Source organism: Phoxinus phoxinus (assembly GCF_949152265.1).
Source record: "Phoxinus phoxinus genome assembly, chromosome: 4".
NCBI classification, from domain to species: domain Eukaryota; kingdom Metazoa; phylum Chordata; class Actinopteri; order Cypriniformes; family Leuciscidae; genus Phoxinus; species Phoxinus phoxinus.
In genome coordinates, this window is record NC_136879.1 from 16507473 (window position 1) to 16531829 (window position 24357).

General features: G+C 40.5%; 1 protein-coding gene and 2 long non-coding RNA genes across 4 annotated transcripts; 2 read left to right on the forward strand and 1 right to left on the reverse strand.

Annotated features, from left to right (window-relative positions):
- Positions 1 to 4303: 4303 nt before the first annotated feature.
- LOC306996927 lies at positions 4304 to 6424 on the reverse strand. 2 transcript variants are annotated; one of them, XR_013797213.1, is made up of 4 exons: positions 6253 to 6424; positions 6031 to 6136; positions 5840 to 5903; positions 4304 to 5722 (listed from the first exon to the last, which is right to left on the reverse strand). It is a non-coding gene; the product is annotated as an uncharacterized lncRNA (long non-coding RNA). The 2 variants fall into 2 exon arrangements; XR_013797212.1 differs by lacking the exon at positions 5840 to 5903.
- A 7350-nt stretch (positions 6425 to 13774) lies between these two features.
- Positions 13775 to 15868, forward strand: LOC306997479 (uncharacterized protein; the record flags this gene model as incomplete). Its single annotated transcript, XM_079610783.1, has 3 exons — positions 13775 to 13844; positions 14062 to 14268; positions 14879 to 15868. The coding sequence occupies exons 2-3, from the start codon at positions 14242 to 14244 to the stop codon at positions 15866 to 15868; spliced, it is 1017 nt and encodes a 338-aa protein (XP_079466909.1). The 5' UTR covers positions 13775 to 13844; positions 14062 to 14241.
- Positions 15869 to 17333: 1465 nt separating this feature from the next.
- Positions 17334 to 19027, forward strand: LOC306997850. The gene is made up of 2 exons (XR_013797462.1): positions 17334 to 17667; positions 17960 to 19027. It is a non-coding gene; the product is annotated as an uncharacterized lncRNA (long non-coding RNA).
- The last annotated feature ends 5330 nt before the right edge of the window (positions 19028 to 24357 follow it).

Here is a 24357-nt window from a genome sequence, read left to right on the forward strand (position 1 = left end):
ACAGGCGATCTGAGTCTGAGACCAACTTAAAACAAAGAGAATTCGCAATTCACACTTATTCTAGACATTAGCATTAGGCTAGTAAAGTGTTGATAATGAAATAATTTAATTATTTAGGCTACATGTAGGCTAGTAGGCTAATATTTCTGTCATAAAAGAGTAAAAGAAAAGAAATACAAACGCATGTTCATTTGTTCAAACACATGTTCATTTGTTCAAACGCATGTTCATTTGTTGTCATGAATACAATGTTCAACTCAATGTTAAATTCCACGGGGATCTTTGGATCCTTACAACCAGGGTGCGCGATTTGTGAATTAGGCCTATTATTTTTTTTATATATAAATCTCGAACCACAGTGCTTGCTGCTGCTAAACTAAATAACATTTATAGAATAATTATGAACTTAAATGAAACAATATCGCAACATTTCGACAAATACATTATCTGATCTGTTTTTACAATTTAATTCAGGGCGATTTAGCCTAGACTACATTTAATTATAGCGAGATTTTCACCCTTGTCCGTTCCTCATTGGGAAGCGCTCACATAATAGCTAGTTTGAGTAGATCCTCTGCACCTCTCGGTTTCATATGGATTACCTAATCGGATAACATTTATTAAATATTTAGTAGGGCTGAACGATACATCGAATTTTCATCGTCATCGCGATATGAACTCCCGCGATGAACACATCGCAACAGACAGCCTGACACGATGAATAATGCCTGGCTCAGATTAGCACTAACTTACACGTTTTTGACTCTAAAATCGTGGACAAGAAACATGTCAGACAACACGTTGCTTTCCGACCAGTCATCGCGTGCCGTCACACACACACATTCACTCGCAAACATTCACTCACACGCACAGACACACAAACACACTCACTGTCCCTCGCTCACTCACTCACTCACGCACGCACGCACGCACACACACACACACACACTCACTGTCCCTCGCTCACTCACTCACGCACGCACGCACGCACGCACACACACACACTCACTGTCCCTCGCTCACTCACTCACGCACGCACACACACACACACGCTCACTGGCGCGCGCACAGTCGCACACACACACTCACTGTTGCACTCACTCAAGTTTCGCCTCGCTCACATATTCAACCCGTCGTGGAGGACCGTTAAAGAATTAAACATGCTATAGTCTTTCTGTCGTGAAGCATCGCAGACGCGACGTAGGTTGTCGCCCACTATGACACACTATACGAGATGAAACGATCGAATCTTGCGTCCGGACGCCCGTTGTCGTTATTACGAATCTCCGCGACACCCATACGTCAAACGGATCGTGCCAAAATCGTGTAGCCTATTCTGAACCAGGCAGGTAATAAACGTTTGACCTATCAGGCAAAGAACCTATTAAAGCACTAAGACATGGGAACAGTATAGTTAACAATCACATTTATCGCAAGTCATATCGTCATCGCAATATTAAACAATGTTATCGCACATCGCAGCTTTTCCTCATATCGTGCAGCCCTAATATTTAGACATTTAAAGGCTTTAGACATACCCGATTTCTTATCGTGACTGAGCGGAGGAAAGTGGCTTTCGGTTCATTTTTATGAAGCGCAGTTCCCGGAGACAGAGACGACATGCAGATAAACTTTTGTCGTTAGCCTAATATGAAAAGTTTACAGTTTTGAACGATGTAGGCTAGGCTACTCTACTCTGATCTGTATGACTAAAAAACTACGGAGTAGCCTATTAGAGCCTAAGTTATTTTAGCTGTCTGTTATGAGAAAAATAAATCCAAATGAACGAGCCGCCGCGTCTGCCGAACACTAATTCAACATGCCAGAATAAAACCCGACTTTAGAACAATGGATAGCGCCACTCGGCGTGGTGTGCCAAAATACTTAATTATAAACTTCAATATTTAATTCAAAATAATCTCAAAACGCTTTGTGACATTTTGAAAGCCGTGCATGCATTAAGGCACTGGAACCATGAACGTAACTGAAACTGGTTCTGATTTTATTGTTTGTCGTCTAAACGTGCCTGTTGCATATCTTTATTTTATATGGTCTATTGGTGAAGTAATGTATAGCATTGATTACTGTGGAGGGAGGGGGGATTAAAATAATTCAGCAGAAGCAGGGATGTTTAGACCAGAAGGAAATCCCCGTCCCCCCTGGCATATCGCACCTTGCTTAAAATCATGTTTTTACAAACTCTTTATAGGCTAGGAACCAAAAAAAAAAGGCTATCCTGTGAAAAAAAAAATGTTTTGTTTGTTTGATTGTCTGCATTAATAATAGGCTATGACATGCATTAATAGGCTAATATAAAATGTACAATAGTCAATGTTTGTCCGGGATTTTAACCAGTGTTATCCAAATGATCGATGCTTAAGTTCTACCACTCGGCCATGAATTTACTCACTGAGAAATGCCCGGTTTCTCCAGTGTGTGTTCTCCAGAAAAACGCTCTTCATTCGTCTCAATCCTCAATAGAATCGTAAAAATTAATCAGCTTCATTGCACCTAATTTATTTTTGTTTGTTATTTTTGTTATTATTATTATTTATTATTTTATCACGCTGCTCCCAACGGGCAATAGGCTTATGTCGCCCACCGACGTCTAGGCTACAATATGAAATAAAGCCTAGGCCTATATTGTTCTCGTCTCTATTTTTAAATTATGATTCTATTTTTCTGTCCTAAACAATGTTCTATAGTAGCCTATTTCATCTGTTAATTGACATTAACCCCGCTTACATTTCAAAATACGGCAATAGCTGCTGTTTTGCACAATGTTTTTCACAATGAATGTATTTACACACCAGTGACAATTTATGAGGACAATCAAGGGGCAATTGCTTTGTCAAAGAACCATATATGCCGTCAAAGGTGTAAACATGTTGACATTAAGTATCATTTTGTTCGATCTGCACTTGAAGATGGAAAGATAACTATTGAAAATTGTCCTACGGCAGCCATGGTTGCAGATATTCTGACCAAACCTGTAACCAAAGCCATGCTTGATAGGTTTGTGTGTTTTATTTTTGGTGTGATGTAAATGTACATGTTTTAATGTTATTGTGTCATGTCTAAATGTTATTCAGCCTAAGAGCAAGTGGGGGTGTTGAACATTGGTGACCTTGAATGTGCTCTTATTATCATTATCATTGTGGTTTTACAGCTGTTGCAATTTAATAAATGACTGCATGCGCCTGTGTGTGTGTGCACGCCAGTCAAACGAAACCCGATGGCTACGTGAGTTTATTCCTCCGTCATGGTTTAGCCGGTATTCTACCCTTTATGGTATGATGGCAAACTTAACAATAGAAATTCAAAGAAAAATCCCGTACTAAATATTTAAATATTGTGTTCATTAGGTTGAAAGCTGTGTGACAGAGAGAGAGAGAGAGTTAAGCTGCCGCGAAGATGACGGTAGAGATGGAGGCGGCAAGAGAAAAGGTGAAGACTGGGGAGTGGAAGCTCCGCAAATACACACATAGAAAGAGCAAAGTGTGGGAGACATTTGCCGAAATAATGAAAGATGATGACCAAAGTGCTGGCTTTGTCATGTGTACTTCTTGTATGCCCGATTTCCCAACACGTTGAACTGAGCAATGCCATTGTACCATTTTAAAAGGCTACTTTTAAACGCATATAGCTCAGTAATGTCCGTTTTATGTATTTTCTGAGAGGGGGGCGGGATTTTTGCTGGGCCTATGTCTATGGCCCAAATGACGCTACGGTGAGCATTTACTACTTTTAAAAAATGTGGGTCAGAAAGCGGGTCGGGTACAATATGTTCTTTATTTTTTTTGCGGTCCGAGTTGCGGGTGGGTTAGTTGAAAACGTCGGTCGGGTGCGGGTTGTTTATACATTGACCCGCGCAACACTGCTGGATGCCCATGAACATTTATCCATTGCTAAACATTCATTGTCAATCCGCTGTGTTTTACACTTTGCTCATTATTGACACTGATCATATTACTGAGCTCTATATGTTTTTCAAGCAATGTCATTTCCATTTCACTCTTGTTGTTGGTCTCACCTTTGGACAAATGTGACATTTGCCAAAACCATCAGCTTATTTTGGGCACCAGCGCATTCAGCAGTATCCGTATATCGTCACTCACGGCCCACTCCGCGTACTTTCTGACCGCTGCATTTAAAATGGGTTCATCAGCTCCTGTAGGAACACATGTGCAGAGTTTAGTAAAGCATCATCAAACACATCAACAGTGGGCGGTGTTGGAGAAGCCGACTCACGTGTCTCTGGGAGGATCAGTGCGCCTCTGAAGTCCATCAGCTTGACCTCCAGGCTGTTCTGATATATGAGGATGTTTTTTATGTGTGTGTCGTGAAATATGCTGTGATGCATGCAATGCTGCAGCGCAACAGCGAGCTGCTGAATTATGTGCTTCACCGCAATCTCAGTCAGGCTGCCTCGATTTCGCTGTACATATTCAAACAAGGTCATCGCATGATGAGGATATTCCAGCACCAGGATGTCTTTATCTTTCCTCACAAATATCTCATATAAGTGTATGATGTGTGTGCTAGTCGGAGGCTTCTGTAGCTGCAACATCGGCTCAAAGGAGTGGAATATCCGGGCTAAAGAAAAGAGGTCGACAGAAGGTTAGTTGACTCCTAACTAATCTCTGATCTCATGACTAAAGGCCCGGGATACTTTTTCTTCTCGCGAGAGAGAGTTAAGAGTTAAGCGGAGGTATCTTGAGCTTCTCAAGATACCTCCGGTACGGATGGTAATACTAATGCGATTATTATGCTGATTGTACTAGCTCCATTATTGCACCAAATAATGTTATTTTAAAACCAATCGGAGTTGTGAACCTGATTCTTACTGGTTGATACCATATAGACGCAGATTCAGATTGTTTTATGTTGATTGAGATGCTCATAAAATATCGCTAATCGCGCTAATCGTTAACATTTGAATGTGAATTTGTTTTGGTTTGTTTTGCTAATGTAACCAAAATACATACCAGTTGTATTCAACCTGTGTCGATTGTTAGTTCTCAGCAACAGCGCCACCTCCTGGCTGGCTCGCCAAACTTTATGTAACGGGTGTCTGCAGTATTTAACAATTAATTAATTAAATTGCTATTGGTGCAGATAATTAATCAGAAGATTCTTTTATTAGCTCGTAAAGGAGGTAGCGGGTTGTGGTGAGAAACAACAATCGACACAGGTTGAATACAACTGGTATGTAATTTTGGTTTCCAATGAGAAAAATCAGAAAGGTTAATTACAAATGTCAGTCAATTATACACACAATTTAAACATGAAAATTCCCATAGAGTGCACTCTTCCTTTACCCCAAAACATACACAGATAATTGCAATGACAGAAGAAAATAAAATTTAAAAAATTAATAATGGAGTGGTGTCTTTTTTCTTTTCCTTAAACACTCTTTTCAAGCATATATCAGTTTTGTATCAGTCTCTGTATTCGTCTTTAAATCTTGAAGAAAAACTCAATAGTCTCTACATGTGAATTGTCTTGACTGGAGCAGAAAGGAAAGGATATTGAACTCTTCTTTACGAATTGATGTCCTTTCACCTTAGTAGATTCTTTCACCGTAATAGATTCGGGTGGCTCGCCATCAAACTTGAAATTTCTCACAGGATATCACAGATCATAACCATCCGCAGAATCAAGGACAAAATAGAAATACAAAGAAGAAAAAGAAAAAGAAAACAAAACAAAAAAACCTGGCCTGATCACAGACCAGAACATTCATTTAGTGATTTCAGAAAGAATTTCACATCACATATCAAAATAACAATTAAACATACAAATATAATTTTTCAAGAAGAGATATTACACTATGTACCTCTAAAACAATCCTACTGGTCTTTCTCACACAAGCGCACGTGACCAATAATGGCGCCCGTGAACTGAAATGGAGGAATGACCACGCGGTTCAATATGACCACACTTACAATCATTTAAAATGAAATAGTAAAATTAAACAATAGAACAAAGCAGTAGTTCTCCACAAGAACTTATATATTACTAATTTACCTCTATATTAATCGTCTTTTGCTTTCACCCATGCGTGTCTCACAGGCCCGCATGGCCAGCAATGGCGTCGGTGAACGAGGAATATCCACACGATTCACTTTAATCTCTAACGTTGAAATACGACATGAAATTGGAAATAACAATTTAGTCAAACGAATTAACCATTTTTTAATCGTGTTAGGAAGTTTATACATTAACATTTAGAAAGTTATTCTGACTCACCGGAGTAAAATGCAACTCAACACTCACTCAGCTTCTCCATACACTTCACGGTATGAATTGAATTAAATTAACGTTTTTTCTACTTTTCTTTCAACTATATTAATCTAACTTTTAGCGCGAAGATCGACTCACGTCTTCTCTCCTCTATGCTCAACTCTCGTTTCGCAGGCGCGTCCACACACACGCACAGCGCGTGATGTCGGGAGCGTTCTCATTGGTCAATCGCAAATCAACTAATTAATAACTGCTTTTCTTAATTCACCCACTATTTTTCTAAAATCGCTTTTACACATCACTATTTTACCTTCAGTAGGGAAATTAGATGTTAATAAATTGCAAATAAATTAAACTTAACTTCTTTTATTTAACCAGGGTTACACTAGCTCAGATCACCACTGTAGCAGTTCTTTGATAGTGCTGTTCACACCGCTAAAGGTGCCTTTATAGAGAGCCTAAGTCCCGCCCCTCCACTTCCGGCTCATGGGACCTTACTTCGGAAAAAATATACATGGTAGTCAATGGCGAGAGACAACTTATCTTTTTATTCCGTCTGAACTGTGCCCTGAATTACACATATGATGTTTGTCAATTTAAAAGATAATTATGAAAGTAAAAAAAGTCGCAGTTTGTCATACAACAGAAGAGTAACATTTAGTTGTATGTGAAAATCGCTCAATGAACTACATTCTCTCGTCTCGCACTATATACGTCACCAACATGGCTGTCACCTTGGCGCGTTTCATCTCGTTCTTCCAGAACGAGGAAAAAAGTATTAAAAGGGGTGAAAATCATTACAAGTCGGGTTGTGCTGTTCTACATGAACATTCTGCATTTATTTGATATAAAAGTTTTACTATAGTGACCCCCTCTGTTCAAGTTGGGTATTGCATGTAGTATCAGTAAAGTCCTTATATGATGACATCACAAATGTGAGCCCAGCAGCAAAGAAGAGCATGCGGTTATGGCTACTATTGCTCCTTAATTTAAGTTGTTTGAAGGCACTTTCGGTATGTAGATGTTGCTACATTATTATTCCTGCATATTTAGTCGTTATATCTTATATTATATCTTATATCCCAGATGTACATTTAGTTTTCTTTGTTTTGTAAATTGCACAATCCTTTCTGGTATAGTTGCTATATGCGATGTAAAAAACCTTTGTTGTGCTTATGTGAATTATGTAATTGACTGTACATTTAGGATTTCGTATTTGTATTTTTACAGTTTTACGTTATTCCTTGGGCAGCAGTAAACCTTGGAAACCATTCCTGTGTCTGTTGTCTTTGGGAGGCGTTATCTGACTGCATACTCAAGCAAGGCGTTTGAGATAACGGGCAGAACAGTAAAACGAAAAGCTCTTCGTTGACCAACTTCTAGTTTCTAAGTCCACGGCGGGGAGCAAGCTAGCCCATAAGGTGATCCTCCTCTTACAATGTCTAAGCCAAGCTCCAAGTCTGGATCACGGAGGCAAGCATCTAATGCATCATGTTCGTCACGGCGCTCACGAGGGTCATCGGCCGTAACCACAGCTGCTGCAATGGCTAGAGCAGAGGCTGAAGCGGCTAAAGCGGAAATAGTGTTTGCTAAGAAAGAAAGTGAACTTAAAATACAACAAGCACAGCTTGAGGCATCACTAGAGACTTTAAGGCTGGAAAAAAGAGCTGCAGCTATACAAGTGAAAGCAGAGGCTTTAGAAACAGCTGCAGACCAAGAAAGTAGAGGGAATTCGAGTGTAATAGACCTACCTATAGAGGATACAACAGAACGCACACAGGCTTACTTATCGGAACAAGCGGATAGAGCTGTAGATTCACAAATGCCAGTGCTGGATGGGCCGTTTTGTGATAACGGAGGCATGAACGTTTCAGAAGTGCAACAACCACAGACTACTGAATCCTACTTGCAGCAAGAGGGCCAGCGTGTTTTTAATTTCATACCACTCAAGTCTCGGCCTGTCGATGCAGCGTGTGTGCAGTACCCTACCATTACGCAATCCGAGGATGTACAGTTTACACGCCCAGCTCAGCATGAGGCGTACTTCAGGTCACCTCGAGATGTGCATCACCCACGATCTGCACCATTTCCAGGCAGTGAGGAAAGGATCAGAGACAGAAGGGTGCCGCTCGACTATTATCAGAGTCAGTCAGCTACACATTTACAAGCTGGAGAGTATCAAGGAAATCTGTATGCAAATAATCAAATGTCTGATGTCGTCAAGTTTATCGCAAGACGTGAATTAGTGTCTACCGGCCTTACACAGTTTAACGATCATCCAGAGACTTTCAGAGCATGGAGGGCATCCTTCATAAATGCCACTAAAGACCTTGACCTCTCACCTAGCGAGGAGATGGACTTGTTAGTAAAATGGCTGGGGTGTGAGTCAGCTGAGCATGCAAAACGGATCAGAGCTGTGCACATTAACCATCCGTTACAAGGGCTCAGTCTGATTTGGGACAGACTTTATGAAACATATGGCTCACCGGAAATGGTAGAAAGTGCTCTATTCTCTAAACTGGAGAGCTTCCCAAAAATAGCAAACAGAGACAGTCACAGACTGCGCGAGCTGGGAGATTTGCTCATGGAGATACAAGCAGCTAAGCAGGATGGCGATCTAATGGGACTTTCCTATCTAGACACACCACGGGGAGTAAATCCGATAATTCAGAAGTTGCCATTCAGCTTACAAGAGAAGTGGCTCATGGTGGGATCTAAGTACAAAGAGGACTGCAGAGTTTCTTTTCCACCCTTTAAGTTCTTAGTAGACTTTGTGTGTCGGCAAGCTAAAATGCGCAACGATCCAAGTTTCTTTCTCACAGCTGTACAGGAAGAACTTCGCAAACCAAACAGACAGTTAAACAAACCCGTTTTTCCCAGAGCCGTCATTACACACAAGACACAGGTCTCCTCTGAGAACTCATCAGCTGCCAGCGAACTCAAAAAAGGGGTAAATCCAGCAAAACAGTGCTTTCTACACAATAAGCCTCACCCTCTGTCCAGATGTAGAGGATTCAGGATGAAACCTATGGAAGAGAGAAAGTCATTGCTCAAACAACAAGGCATATGCTTTAAATGTTGCAGCTCCATATTCCACATGGCAAAGAACTGTGATCAGGATGTTAAGTGTTCAGAATGTGGTAGCGTTACCCACATGGCGGCGCTCCATCCAGGCCCAGCACCATGGATGAAAGAACCACAATTCCCGACATCGGAGGATCACAAAGTGAGTGAGGACGTACCTGTGGAATCTGAGGTTTCCTCAGCTTGTACAGAGGTATGTGGAGACAGTCAACTTCCACGCTCATGCTCTAAGGTATGTCTCGTGAAAGTATTTCCTGAAGGCCATCCAGAAAAGGCAGTCAAAACGTATGTGATACTAGATGATCAAAGCAACAGATCACTCGCAAGATCAGAATTCTTCGATCTGTTTGGCATCACAGAGTGTAACGTAGCCTACACTCTCAAAACATGCGCAGGCACGGTTGAAACGGAGGGCAGGCTAGCACGAGGCTTTCAAGTGGAATCCTTTGATGGAAGCTTAGTCTTAACCTTACCAGTGCTACTTGAGTGTAACGAAATTCCAAACAATCGCTCCGAAATCCCCACTCCAGAAGTAGTTAGTAACCACAGACACCTAAAGCATCTTGCAAGATATATTCCAGAGCCCGATCATTATGTTCCCATTCTTCTCCTGTTAGGCAGAGATATGATCAGAGTCCACAAAGCCCATAAGCAAGTGAATGGGCCACCAAATGCTCCTTTTGCGCAAAAGTTGGACTTCGGGTGGGTAATCATTGGAGACATGTGCCTCGGAAAAGTTCATAAACCGACTTTCGTCCAAACTTACCACACCAACATTATGGAGAATGGTCAGTCTACATACTTTCAACCATGTCCTAACAACTACACTGTAAAGGATATATCCCAAAGCGAGTCACTCACCAAGTCCCTTATCAAGGAGCGGACTCAAAGACTAGCAGAATGGGATGTATTTCAGAGAACAAAAGATGACGAAAGAACAGCTCCGTCTATTGAGGACAGGCTTTTTCTGCAGATCATGGACCAAGAAGTCTATAAAGACAAGGAAAATTCATGGGTTGCCCCACTCCCATTCAAGCAGCCAAGGCAATATCTTCCAAACAATCGTTCACAAGCTGTGGAACGCTTCAATTCACTTCAACGTTCTTTCAGGAAGAAGCCTGAGATGAAAAAGGACTTTGTAGCCTTTATGGAGAAGCTATTCCAAAACGATCATGCAGAAATAGCTCCTTCAGTTGGTCTCAATGAACAGTGTTGGTATCTACCTTCCTTTGCCGTTTACCATCCAAAAAAGCCATCCCAGATCCGAGTGGTATTTGATTCGAGCGCTCAATGCAAAGGTGCATCACTGAACAAGGTTCTCTTGACGGGTCCTGACCTCAACAACAGTCTCCTCGGTGTCCTAATGCGGTTTCGCAAAGAGCCTGTCGCCTTCATGGTAGATATACAACAAATGTTCCACTGCTTTAAAGTTCGATCTGCAGACAGAAACCACCTCAGGTTCCTCTGGTTTCGTGAAAATAACCCAGAGAACGAGATCACGGAATACCGTATGAAGGTACACGTATTTGGGAACAGTCCCTCTCCGGCAGTGGCCATTTACTGTCTTCGTCGTGCAGCTCAAGAAGGACAAGAGGAATTTGGTCAAGACGCCCTACAGTTCGTGGAGCAAGACTTTTATATGGATGACGGATTGAAGTCCTTACCCTCCGCAGAGATGGCAATTGACTTGTTAAAAAGGACACAGGACATGCTGGCTGGATCTAATTTGAAGTTGCATAAACTAGCTTCAAACAGCAAGGAAGTTATGGGAGCGTTCCCATCTGAGGATTATGCCAACTCAATGAAAGAACTGGATTTAGGTGTTAGCTCACTTCCTATGCAACGCAGTCTTGGCTTGCTTTGGAATCTGGACAAAGACTGCTTCAACTTCCACGCCCAAAAGGATAGAAGGCCTTACACTAGGCGTGGACTGCTGTCCGTTATAAACAGTTTGTATGACCCACTAGGATTTGTGGCCCCCATCACGGTTCAAGGCAAAGTACTACTGAGGGAGCTAACTGAGAATGCTGCTGACTGGGATGCACCCTTACCTGTGAACAAACAAAAGGTGTGGGAGGAGTGGAGAGATTCTCTGCAAGAACTGCAACATATACAAGTTCCAAGAAACTATGGGCTCACATCATTGTCAGGCGCCAAGTTCAAGGAGCTCTGTGTGTTTTCAGACGCTTCTGAGAGAGCAATCGCAGCGGTTGCTTACCTCAAAACAGTTGATTCAGATGGTAGCTGTCATTTGGGTTTCATCACAGGCAAAGCAAGGCTAGCGCCACAACCAGAGCACACTATACCTCGTCTGGAACTCTGTGCGGCTGTCTTGGCTGTGAACATGATGGAAACCATCATTGCAGAGATTGCTGTCAAATTCGATGAGATCACCTTCTACACAGATAGTAGAGTGGTCCTTGGCTATATCTACAATGAGAAACGTAGATTTCATGTCTATGTAAGCAATCGCGTACAGAGAATCCGGACAAGCACTAATCCAGAACAATGGCATTATGTGAGCTCAGAGCATAATCCAGCTGATGTTGCAACACGACCAATAGCTCCAACCAAATTGCAGGACACTATCTGGTTCAGGGGACCAGCATTCTTGCATCATCCAAAAACAGAGACTTTCCCCAAAGAACCCTTCACACTTGTTGATCCTGATCGAGATTCGGAAGTTCGTCCACAAGTAACAGTGTTGCATACCACTGTCTCAAATCGCTTTGAACGCTTTTCGGACTGGAGCCGTCTGATCCGAGCTGTAGGAAAGCTGATTCATATTGCACGCTCTTATAAGCAGGGTCAAAATGACACCCCTCAGGCATGCAAAGGATGGCACTGTTGCAAACTTCCTCTTAGTGCTGACACAATACATCAGAGCACAGAAGCTGTCATACGAGCAGTACAACAGGAAACTTTTGCTGACGAGTTGCAGTGCCTCAAACGGAACGAACCACTTCCAAAAACTAGCACACTTCAAAAACTAGATCCCTTCATTGATCAAAGCGGACTGTTGAGGGTCGGAGGTCGTCTTGTCAAAGCAGATCTAGGTTCTGAAGAAAAGAGACCCCTCATCATACCGGGTAGGAACCATGTAGCATTACTTCTAACAAGACACTTTCATGAGCAAACGCATCATCAGGGTCGTCACTTCACAGAGGGAGCGATAAGATCTGCTGGCTACTGGATAATAGGAGGCAAAAGACGTGTGAACGGTCTCATCCATTCCTGTGTTGTATGCCGCAGACTCAGGAGGGGTTGCGAGACTCAAAAGATGGCAGATCTGCCCGCCGACAGGCTCAGTATAGAGCCTCCCTTCACACATGTGGGATTAGATGTGTTTGGCCCCTGGTCAGTATCTGCTCGCAGGACAAGAGGCGGCTATGCAGAAAGCAAAAGATGGGCGGTGCTGTTCACATGTCTAAGTGTCAGAGCCATTCATATAGAAGTGATCGAGTCCCTAGATTCCTCCAGTTTCATTAACGCTTTAAGGAGGTTTCTAGCAATCCGGGGTCCAGTGAAACGGATTCGCTCTGATAGAGGGACCAATTTCATTGGTGCTTGTAAAGACCTGCAAATTCCTTCCAATGTTGATGAAAAGGCGGTGAAACAATTCCTGTCAGATCACGGCTGCATATGGGCTTTCAATCCTCCGCATTCGTCGCACATGGGCGGTGCATGGGAAAGGATGATTGGCATTGCTCGCAGGATTTTGGACTCTATGCTTCTTCAGATGGCATCCTCTAAACTCACACACGAGGTACTCTCCACCTTCATGGCTGAAGTAACTGCCATCATAAACAGCAGACCACTGATACCCGTGTCTACCGATCCAATGGATCCTTTCATTCTAACACCTGCCACATTACTTACCCAAAAGACTGGTACTAGCTCAGTACCACCTGGGGACTGTGGAAAGCCTGATCTGTACAAACAACAGTGGCGTACTGTGCAAAGCCTTGCAAACACATTCTGGGACAGATGGCGGAAACAGTATCTTTCAACCTTACAGCATCGACGAAAATGGCAACACCAACAGCCCAATGTTTCCAAAGGATGCATAGTTCTGCTTAAGGACTCTCAGTCAAAACGGAATGATTGGCCCCTGGGCATCATAACTGAAACTTACCCCAGCCAAGACGGGCGAGTTCGAAAGGTGCAAGTAAAAATCATTGGGAAAGATGGACCCAAACGGTTTCTGAGACCTATTAATGAGATTGTAATCCTCCTTCACGAAGATTCAGAATAGACTGTTCAGGTTTAAACTCAAGAAGGTTTGGTATTCCCCAAATACCAGACGGGGAGTGTGCTGTTCTACATGAACATTCTGCATTTATTTGATATAAAAGTTTTACTATAGTGACCCCCTCTGTTCAAGTTGGGTATTGCATGTAGTATCAGTAAAGTCCTTATATGATGACATCACAAATGTGAGCCCAGCAGCAAAGAAGAGCATGCGGTTATGGCTACTATTGCTCCTTAATTTAAGTTGTTTGAAGGCACTTTCGGTATGTAGATGTTGCTACATTATTATTCCTGCATATTTAGTCGTTATATCTTATATTATATCTTATATCCCAGATGTACATTTAGTTTTCTTTGTTTTGTAAATTGCACAATCCTTTCTGGTATAGTTGCTATATGCGATGTAAAAAACCTTTGTTGTGCTTATGTGAATTATGTAATTGACTGTACATTTAGGATTTCGTATTTGTATTTTTACAGTTTTACGTTATTCCTTGGGCAGCAGTAAACCTTGGAAACCATTCCTGTGTCTGTTGTCTTTGGGAGGCGTTATCTGACTGCATACTCAAGCAAGGCGTTTGAGATAACGGGCAGAACACGGGTCATGTTGAGAGCTGCAGCTATGCAAAAGGAGACTTGGTCGGTCTTGTAAGAGCCAGTATGCGGGACCGGCGGTACAAGGTTTCGGTGAGTGTTAAACAGATGTAACGTTAATGTCAGCTGTAATGCTAACGCTAAGTGATATACTAATGCTCAAACTACGAGTTTAGGGAGATCAGCATAATTTCAATATAAACATTAATGACAAAGTTGTCATTACACAATGATGTGCAAATCATCATGCCTAATCATTCTAGTAATTGTGCAGTTAATTCCTATCCCATACTGTATTTTCAGAAAGTTTTGGAATATATCCTCTCCTGAAATTGGTTAATGTTAATATTTGGTTACATTTTATAATAACTGCACGCTATTAATCATTAGTTAACCATTAGTGAACAGTTAATTCATCCTTTATAAAGCATTAATATTCATTAATAAGCTTTATTAATGAATTAATTCTTTACTAATGCTTAATTAATGACTGATAGCGTGCAGTTATTATAAAGTATTACCAAATAATTTAATGAGAAGGCATATATCGACATATTAAGATTTTGTTAACATCTGCCTTGTAAATATATTTTTTGCTATATTAACACTTGGTACATATATCCTGCCCATTCATGTTTTGCTGCTAATTAGCCTAAATGTATTACAGAATTCTAAGAAATGGTATGCTATTTTATTTTTACAGGTCTGCATGGGAGATGATGGTACTATTATTAGCTCTGCCTGTGATTGTGCACGGGGAGAGTTTAAATGTAGCCATGCTGCAGCATTGGTCATTTTCGCCATGTGGGAGATCAGTTCAACTGATGTGGAGTGCCAGTGGAAGAAGCCTCAGTCTTCCAAAGTCATCCAGCCGGTGTCTGAGCTTTACCCACAGCGTGAGGCAACATACAACCCCCTGGCCAGAGACATCACCTCTGAGGATGTGGACTGGTTCAGGACTGCGTTGAGGGGCACACAGTGTGGCATGGCATGGATGTTGTCACCTGAGCCAGAGACACGGCCTCAACATCAGGTCAATCTCACTGTGCCGGAGCTGGTGAAGGAGCATGGGGGTCGCGGGCTTGAGGCAATTCTTGCTTCAATGCGACTCACAAAGGATCAGCAAGCTGCCATCCAGACAGCCACCGTGGGACAGCGGCTAAATCCCCAGTGGCAGTTGCACAGGCAGGGTAGACTGACAGCCAGCAATTTTGGTGCTGTGCTGTTGTCACGGCGCTCATCGACTCCATGCCCATCCCTCATGAAAAGGGTGCTTGGGGGGAACAACCTGGATGGAGTAATGGCTGTCAACTGGGGTGTCGTGAACGAGGCTGAAGGGGTGAGAGCTTTTGAGCAGGCCTGTCAGCTGGAGGTGCTCGAGTCTGGTCTCTTTGTGAGTGAGTCAGGTATCCTAGGAGCATCACCCGATGGACTTGTGGAGCCATCTGCCCTGTTGGAAGTTAAGTGTCCACACAGCCAGAGGAACATGACCATTACAGAGGCAGTCCAGTCATCATCTTTCTGTCTACGTATGGAGGGTGGATCATACGTCTTGAAAGAGGATCACCCATACTGGCACCAGGTCCAAGGACTAGTGTATCCTGTATATCTGCTAATGCATTTGGCGAATAAAGTGATTCTTATCTTAACACATATTGGTTGTAGACTCAGAATAATTACAACTTCACTTTAATTTTTCTTTATTTGTAATTACATACAAATAAGAGCATCGATGGTCAAGCAGGACATGCAGAACAGGGTGTGCCGATGGACCTGGGAAAAGAAGAATAAAGAACCATTATTCACACGATTTCAAAACAAGATGCCACTCTTACACTTTTTGTAAATGTGTAAAGATGGTTTCAGATGACTGTGTGAATGTGCGACATTACAAGTGTCTGTGGGTTGCTGTTTGTGTGTCAGCAGATTTACAAATTAGGCTAAATAATTTGAAAAAAAAAAAGACAAAGGTAAGTTCAACACTATAAATAATTCCTCCCTATCAGACTTGTTAATTTACTCTCTCACTAATTATCAAACTACCTTGCCAAAAAAGGAGACTGACTCACCATCACAATGAAAATCGTTGTCCAGAAGAATTACATGCATGGCTGGCTTCCTGCCTTTCGATTCTCCCTGAACTGCCTGATCTTTTTAATATTCAATGTTCACACAACTTTACGGAAGCGTATAGCTTTCAAACTATACTCTGTTTTAAGTGAAGTAACTTTTCAGTGAATTTTAAGTGAGTTAATTATTTCAGAATTACGAGATCATTTGAGGGATCTCATCATTAACTCGTTAATTAAGAACAGCAAAAACTCTTTCCATGAAAAATTATCTTGTAATTCTGAGATAATTAACTCGTTAATTCGATTTTTTTCGAAAAAATTTTAATTCGATTTTTTTCGAAAAAATTTTAATTCGATTTTTTTCCTCAATTGAATGCAATACGCTTCCGTACAACTTAACACAATATCGTATATTTCAGAATGATCACACTGGTGTGGCAGTAACAAGCGTTCACTAACGTTAAATACTTACCAAACTCTTCCTAACTTCATGCCTGCTCTCACTGTTATTGTGAGTAATTAAAATGACATGACTAAATTAACGCGGCAATCCTAGCTAACGTTCATTGCTTGCTACTAGCTAGGTAACTCAGCTATAATTCACGCAGATAATATATCTCACCTGATGCGTTTAATCCAATGACTCCTGGTCCTTTCATCACCCGGGAAGCGAAACAACGAGCAAGATCCGTTGCTCGTATGTGTGCAGTCTGGTACAAAACACACAGGCATGACAGCGTAACGTTACGATTACCGTATAACATAAAACTATAGAAAATATGACAGACGTTAGCTTCATTCATTGAGAGAAAAGGTATGACGTCACATGTGTGCGCCTTTTGGGTTTGTAGTCTCTGTAATTACGTATTTTCACAGTCTTATAACTCAACAGTTGTATGACAAACTGCGACTTTTTTTACTTTCATAATTATCTTTTAAATGGACAAACATCATATGTGTAAATCAGGGCACAGTTCAGACGGAATAAAAAGATAAGTTGTCTCTCGCCATTGACTACCATACAATATTTTTCCGAATTAAGGTCCCATGGTGGACCACCGGAAGGGGCGGGACTTAGGCTCTCTATAGAGCGCGGGATCGTGACGTCGGCGGATCACAGTAGCGCAAGGCATTGTGGGACTTTAGGTCACGGAGGTTATGGGAGAAACGTAGAGTGGCGGTAATATTAGTATTTGCGGTAGTATATTGGTATATTTTAGAAGTAAGTTAGGCTAATTCAGTTCAGAAAAACGACAGAATGGTGAACACATATTGCATTACACTGTCATAATCGTTCTCACGATCGGCGTGGAAAAAAAACAATGGAAATCAAGTCGCAGAGCTACTGTAAGACGGACAAACATCACCTTCAGCAACATTTCCCGACACATGTTCGTGTGTTAACGGCATTTTCACACAGGTAAGTTATCATTACAACACCTTTAACTGTTATGTGGTTAAAACTAGTAACAACACAACAACCGTAACATTAACTTCAATTACGAAAGACTAACTTCGCAAAACTAAGTTAGCTGGCTGCATAGCTATAAAATTAAGCTATAAAGGAAGGAATCTCTATAACGTAACTGTTACATTATGTATCTGTAACCGTTCATCCGATCAACTTTACACTTGAGTGTGAAGTTATTTGGATGAGCAGGTATCCAAACAACTGCAAGCACAGACTAATAAATCCTGTTTTGTTTTATCAGGCAAACCAGAAATGCTGGAGTGTCATCCCGACTGGGTACCGTCATTACACCTTGGCCACACAGAAGTAAAAAAAACACACACACACACAGCGTTTTAACCGGAGGACGAAGAGACAGCAAGCTGTACAGAGGTCACAGGTGGATGAAGATGCACCTCCAGATGAAGCTGCACAGAGTTTATAAGTGGATGACACTACACCGGATAACAGAGAACAGCAGGAATGCAGTTTTTGTAGCCACAGGCGTGCTGAAATTAACCACTTGCTGGAGGAGAACAGGATACTGAAGGAAGAGCTCTCCCAAAAGAAGATGGATGAGCATTTCTTTAAAGATGATGATGTGAAGGTAAAGTACTACACTGGGCTTCCATGTTTTGATGGGTGTGCTGCAGCAGCTTCTTCCTTGCCTGCCACAGACTGTCCGAAAACTTTCGTCTTTTCAGATGCTCGTCTTAACTCTGTTGCGCCTGAGGCTGAATCTGCCAATCCAGCACATTGCTCACATCTTCTGCATAGACCGTAAGACTGTTTCCACCACGTTCAGAGACATTATAGCTACAATGTTTACACACCTTAGCCCTTTGGTGCACTGGCCTGAGCGACATTGCTTGCAAGGCAGCATGCCACATCAGTTTGTTGAGGCTTTTGGCAATCGTGTTTCAGTTATTGTAGACTGCTTTGAAATTTACATTGAGAGACCATCAAATCTGAAAGCTAGAGCACAGACATTTTCTCACTACAAACACAGGCACACCCTCAAGTATCTAATTGGCAAGTAATCATAAAACATGCCATAAACCTTATGAACTGCATGTTACATACTATGTGTTAATAACCTAACTTTACCTTCAAATGGCTTCATGTTTAACTGCTTATTTTTTTTCTCTTTTTTATTTTTTATTCTTTACATTGTCTTGTTTTTTTATTTTTTTATTGCATTGCCTCCTTGAAATGTATTTTAACTGTTTTGATCTGTAAGGTGTCTTTAAATAAAATGTATTACAAAATGTATCACAAATAAAATGTATTATTATTATAAATGATGGAATAAATGATGGAAAACTGTCAATTCTAAATCTTTTTATTTGTGTCACATAACATGAACTTAGTGCAATGCTGAAGTAAATATGGTAAGTAAATGAGTAATTATAACAGGACCTGCACAGTAACAATGTAGTGTAAATATAACAAGTACAATAAATAACAACTTGAACTTAGTGCAATGCTGAGGTAAATATGGTAAGTAAATTAGTAATTATAGAGATTTATAATTTCGGAACTGCTCAAATGTGTATGCGCTCACACCACAAACAAGGTAAGAAAACACGTCAGGAAATGTTGTTTGCGGTAGCTTGTTCAGGTTAGTCAACCACTCTTTGTGTTCGTACGGATCGAGCCCGTTAATTGCCTTTATTTTGTCCAAGTAGCGCTTGGTAGATAACCTTGAGCTTTATCTTCGCACGGTCCATGTGTGTTTGTTTACCTTTTTCTTCTTCTCTACACAACCTCGTTTGGCAAACAAAGAATTACCGCCACTACCTGCCTGCTCACTATAATTTATTGTTGTTATTTATTGTGCTAAATGTTCGTATGCGTTTTTTCGCATTCGTGATTCGGTGGCTCTGAATTGTCAAAGAACCATTCAATCACGCTTGCACACTGCCTCCGAAACTTTCGTCCGTCATAAAAAACATCGAAACGGGTTCGATTTTCTGCGTTTTTCGCATCCGTAACAAGCAGTTTAAATGGTGTTTAGATGGTGCTTTGACAATTCAGAGCCACCGAATCACGAATACGAAAAAACGCATACGAACATTTCGGACTCAGTGTGCAATGGCCCAGAGTTACAACAGCCGTGACCTAAAAGATGGCCGCCGCTACCCAGAATGCTTTGCGTCGTGACGTAGTTGCCCATTCTCTATACCCTGTTTTGTTGACTTACAAGTCATTTGATTGAGAGAGAGTATTTATCCTCTTGTTTTCATATGTAAAATAAGGGTGATTTAGTTCATTTAATTGCCAATATACATGTTTGATATGTATATGAGGAGCAGAAGTTCATCTTAACCTTTAAAAAATTATAAATATACACTCTAAAAAATGCTGCGTTGTTTCAACCCAATTTTGGGTAAAATATGGACAAACCCAAACATTGGGTTAAAAATGTAATGTAAAAATTTAACCCAACGGCTGGGTTTGTCCATATTTTACCCAAAATTGGGTTGAAACAACCCAGCATTTTTTAGAGTGTATTAAAATGTGATGCATAAATAGATTTAAAAGATTAAAAACATAAATATCCAGTTTCATTTTATTTCTATACTGTGAGATGGAAGTACATGATTGATTGTTGTTCATTGGAACTGATGTTATGTGGTGTGATGTGTACCTATTCATTTACAAGGCAAGGCAAGTTTATTCATATAGCACATTTCATACACATTGGTAATTCAAAGTGCTTTACATAGAAGAAATTGAAATAATTACATACATAATAAAAGAAATAAGAATAATTAAAACAGTTTAGAAAATAAAATACAGTGCAAACAGTCGGACGAACAGTGGCACAGTGCTCATTCAGTAAATGCAAAGCTAAGCAGTGGTAATTCAAAGTGCTTTACATAGAAGAAATTAAAATAATCAAAAGAAATACGAATAATTAAAACCCTATCTGAGATGGAAGTGATTGAGCAGGTTTGCGGTGCCACTGGACCTACAATCCAGGGACGTCCTCTGCTGGGGTGGTGTCCCCCACAGAGCACGTTTCACTTTTGCTGTTTTAAACAAACAGCGAACCTCTATACTCTCCGTAGTATAGATAATCTTCACTCGCCTCGTCGGAGTGAAGCTCTCCCGTTCCCCTTCAAAATCTCTTCCAATCAGACAGCCCTAAAAAATAATAAAATCTTCCTGAATCACAGTTTGGAAAATAAAATAATAAAATACAGTGCAAACAGTCGGACATATTTTACATCAACCGGTATCTTTCTTTTAAAAGGATCTTCTTACGACTTACATGTATCAACTTTCTTTTCTCTTTCAATCTTCTTACGACTTCCATCTATCAACTTTCTTTTCTCTTTCAATCTTCTTACCATCTATCAACTTTCTTTTCTCTTTCAATCTTCTTACGACTTACGACTTCCATCTATCAACTTTCTTTTCTCTTTCAATCTTCTTACCATCTATCAACTTTCTTTTCTCTTTCAATCTTCTTACGACTTCCATCTATCAACTTTCTTTTCTCTTTCAATCTTCTTACAACTTCCATCTATCAACTTTCTTTTCTCTTTCAATCTTCTTACAACTTCCATCTATCAACTTTCTTTTCTCTTTCAATCTTCTTACAACTTCCATCTATCAACTTTCTTTTCTCTTTCAATCTTCTTACGACTTCCATCTATCAACTTTCTTTTCTCTTTCAATGACTTGCACATTCTTTTCACTTTCCTTAGCCCTGCATTCACATTCTTAGTTCTTTCTCAGACGAAAACTTTAATATCGTCATTCAAATACTGTTCTACAATGCTCATTCAGTAAATGCAAAGCTAAACAGATGTGTTTTGAGTCTGGATTTGAATGTGGCTACTGTAGGAGCACACCTGATCTCTTCTGGAAGCTGGTTCCAGCTGCGGCTGGCATAATATCTAAAAGCGGACTCTCCTTGCTTTGAGTGAACCCTTGGTATTTCTAGTTGATGTGATCCTAATGATCTGAGTGATCTGTTGGGTTTATATTCAGTGAGCATATCTGCAATGTATTGAGGTCCTAGGCCATTAAATGATTTATATACCAGTAATAATACTTTAAAATCAATCCTAAATGTGACTGGGAGCCAGTGTAAAGACCTGAGGACTGGTGTGATGTGTTAAAATTTTCTGGTTCTGCTCAGGATCCTTGCGGCAGCTTTCTGTACGAGCTGCAACTGTCTTATGGTCTTTTTGGGAAGGCCAGTAAGGAGTCCATTACAGTAATCCACCCTGCTGGTGATGAAAGCATGCACAAGTTTTTCTAAGTCCTGACTGGAAACAAAGCATCTAATTCTTGCAATATTTTTTAGATGATAGTATGCTGATTTAGTTATTTCTTTGACGTGACTACTGAAGCTAAGGTCTGACTCTAAAGACACCCCAAGATTCTCCGCATGTCATGGATGTCCACTCAGACTTATGGTCTCCTATACTCACATAATAACCTCTCGCTTCTAAGTATGACCTGAACCATTTTAGGACTATCCCAGAAAGCCCCACCCAGTTTTCCAGTCTGTCCAGAAGTATGTTGTGATCAACAGTGTCAAAAGCAGCACTGAGGTCGAGTAGTACCAGCACTGATAATTTGCCTGTATCAGTATAAGCGAATATCGTTAATTATCTTTATGAGCGCTGTCTCTCTGCTGTGATGTGATCGGAAACCAGATTGAAAATTGTCAAAGTATCCATTCGAGCTTAAGAATTTGTTCAGCTGATTGAAAACAACTTTTTCAATGATCTTGCCAATGAAAGGAAGATTTGAGATCGGTCTATAATTGCTTAATATAGTCTTATCCAGATTGCTCTTTTTCAGGAGGGGTTTGACAACTGCAGTTTTCAGGGAGTTTGGAAAACTTCCAGAGAGAAGTGAGGCATTTACCACTTCTAGGAGATCTGCTTCTAAACAGTTTAACACACTTTTGAAGAAAGATGTGGGAAGAGCGTCAATGGCGCAGGTTGATGTTTTAAGGTGCTGTACGGTTTCTTCTAAAATTTTGCCATCAATTTCTTTGAAATCAGACATAGTAACTACTTTCTCAGGTTGTGGTCTGATCTGTCTGACCCCAGTGCAACTCAAGGATGTGCTGATCACCTTTCTGATATTATTGATTTTCTCAGAGAAGAAAGAAGCAAACTCACTGCACTTGCTGTCTGAGAGCATTTCACTGGTAATCTGGCTCGGGGGGTTTGTTAATCTCTCTACAGTAGCAAAAAGAGTGCGTGTGTTGTTTAAGTTGCTGTTTATAATATTTGAGAAGAAAGTCTGTCTAGCTTTGCCTAGTTCCATATTGAAAGCATGGCTGGTGTCTTTGTAGATGTTATAGTGGACTACAAGTGTTGTCTTCCGCCACATGCGCTCTGCTTTTCTGCATTGTCTTTTCATATTTTGCACTGCTGTTGAGTTTCTCCAAGGTGCCTTTTGTCTACCATTCTTCCTGACCTTCACAGGAGCAATATCATCAATTACACTTTTTACTTTTGAGTTAAAAGAATCAAGGAGAAAATCAACAGAGTCAGCAGATATGCTTGGTGTTGAAGATATAGCCTTCATAAATAGTACACTAGTGTTCTCACTTAAGGCGAGACACTACAGGTGAATAGGGTACAATTTAAAAATAATAGATATCACCATGAAACTTCCTCAGTTGATTACTTACACAAGTTCATAAAAAAAATGTATTACAAGTTTTTGAAATTTGTATGTTTAATTATGCAAATTAGGTATTATCTCATTAAATATGCACACTTTTGCATATATTTTCGGTAGATAGATCTGAACATATGATAAAGCCAGGTGCAAAATTCTTTTATCATTTTGTTTTACACACAAGATGAAAAAAGATGTTCAGAGGGATTTCAGGATATTTGCTTTCATTACCTAGGAAATCAAAATACACTGTCCATAGCCTTAAAAAATCGATTTTCGCCATATTTTTTGGATTAAAATGTCCCATAAATCAGGCCAGGAATGATTTATTAACAAATCCCTCTGAACATATCTTCAGAATACTGCTAAGTGTATAACTGGAAAATTTGGTGTACATCGGTGCTACATAGGCTGAGATGTTTCTACTGGAGGATGACAAAAAACCCATTTTGAGAAAAAGGCATTTAAAGATTTGTAATGTAAAAAATCATACTTTTTTAGTAGAAACAACTATTTACTGACACAATATCTTATCAAATAATTAGCAACAACAATACAAACCACCTAAATCACATCAAAACTTATAAACACAGCATTTATGGCCTTTAACTGAGCAGAAAAACAGTCAGAAACACACATCTAAATGTCAGAGCGCGTCACGTGATGCATCTGAACCAATCACGTTGTCAGAAATTGACATCAGCCAATGAGATTTCGCTTTTAGGGTTAAATGCCCATTTTACTTTCACGATTGGTTGCTGATTAAAAGGAAATGACCATATTTGGACCCGACAGCATTGTACAGGAGAGAGAGAGATTTTCAGATATGTGCGTGATTAAAAGGAAGCAGAGAGAGATCGCCGAGCAGAGTTGATTTAGAACGCCAACTTTTGTTGAATTTCGGAGAAATCTACAGACGCAAATAGACAAAGTGTAGTCAAATAAAGACCTAAATGTGTATTTTGGACTTTTTTTCACCACAAGTCTGAAAGAAGACATGTT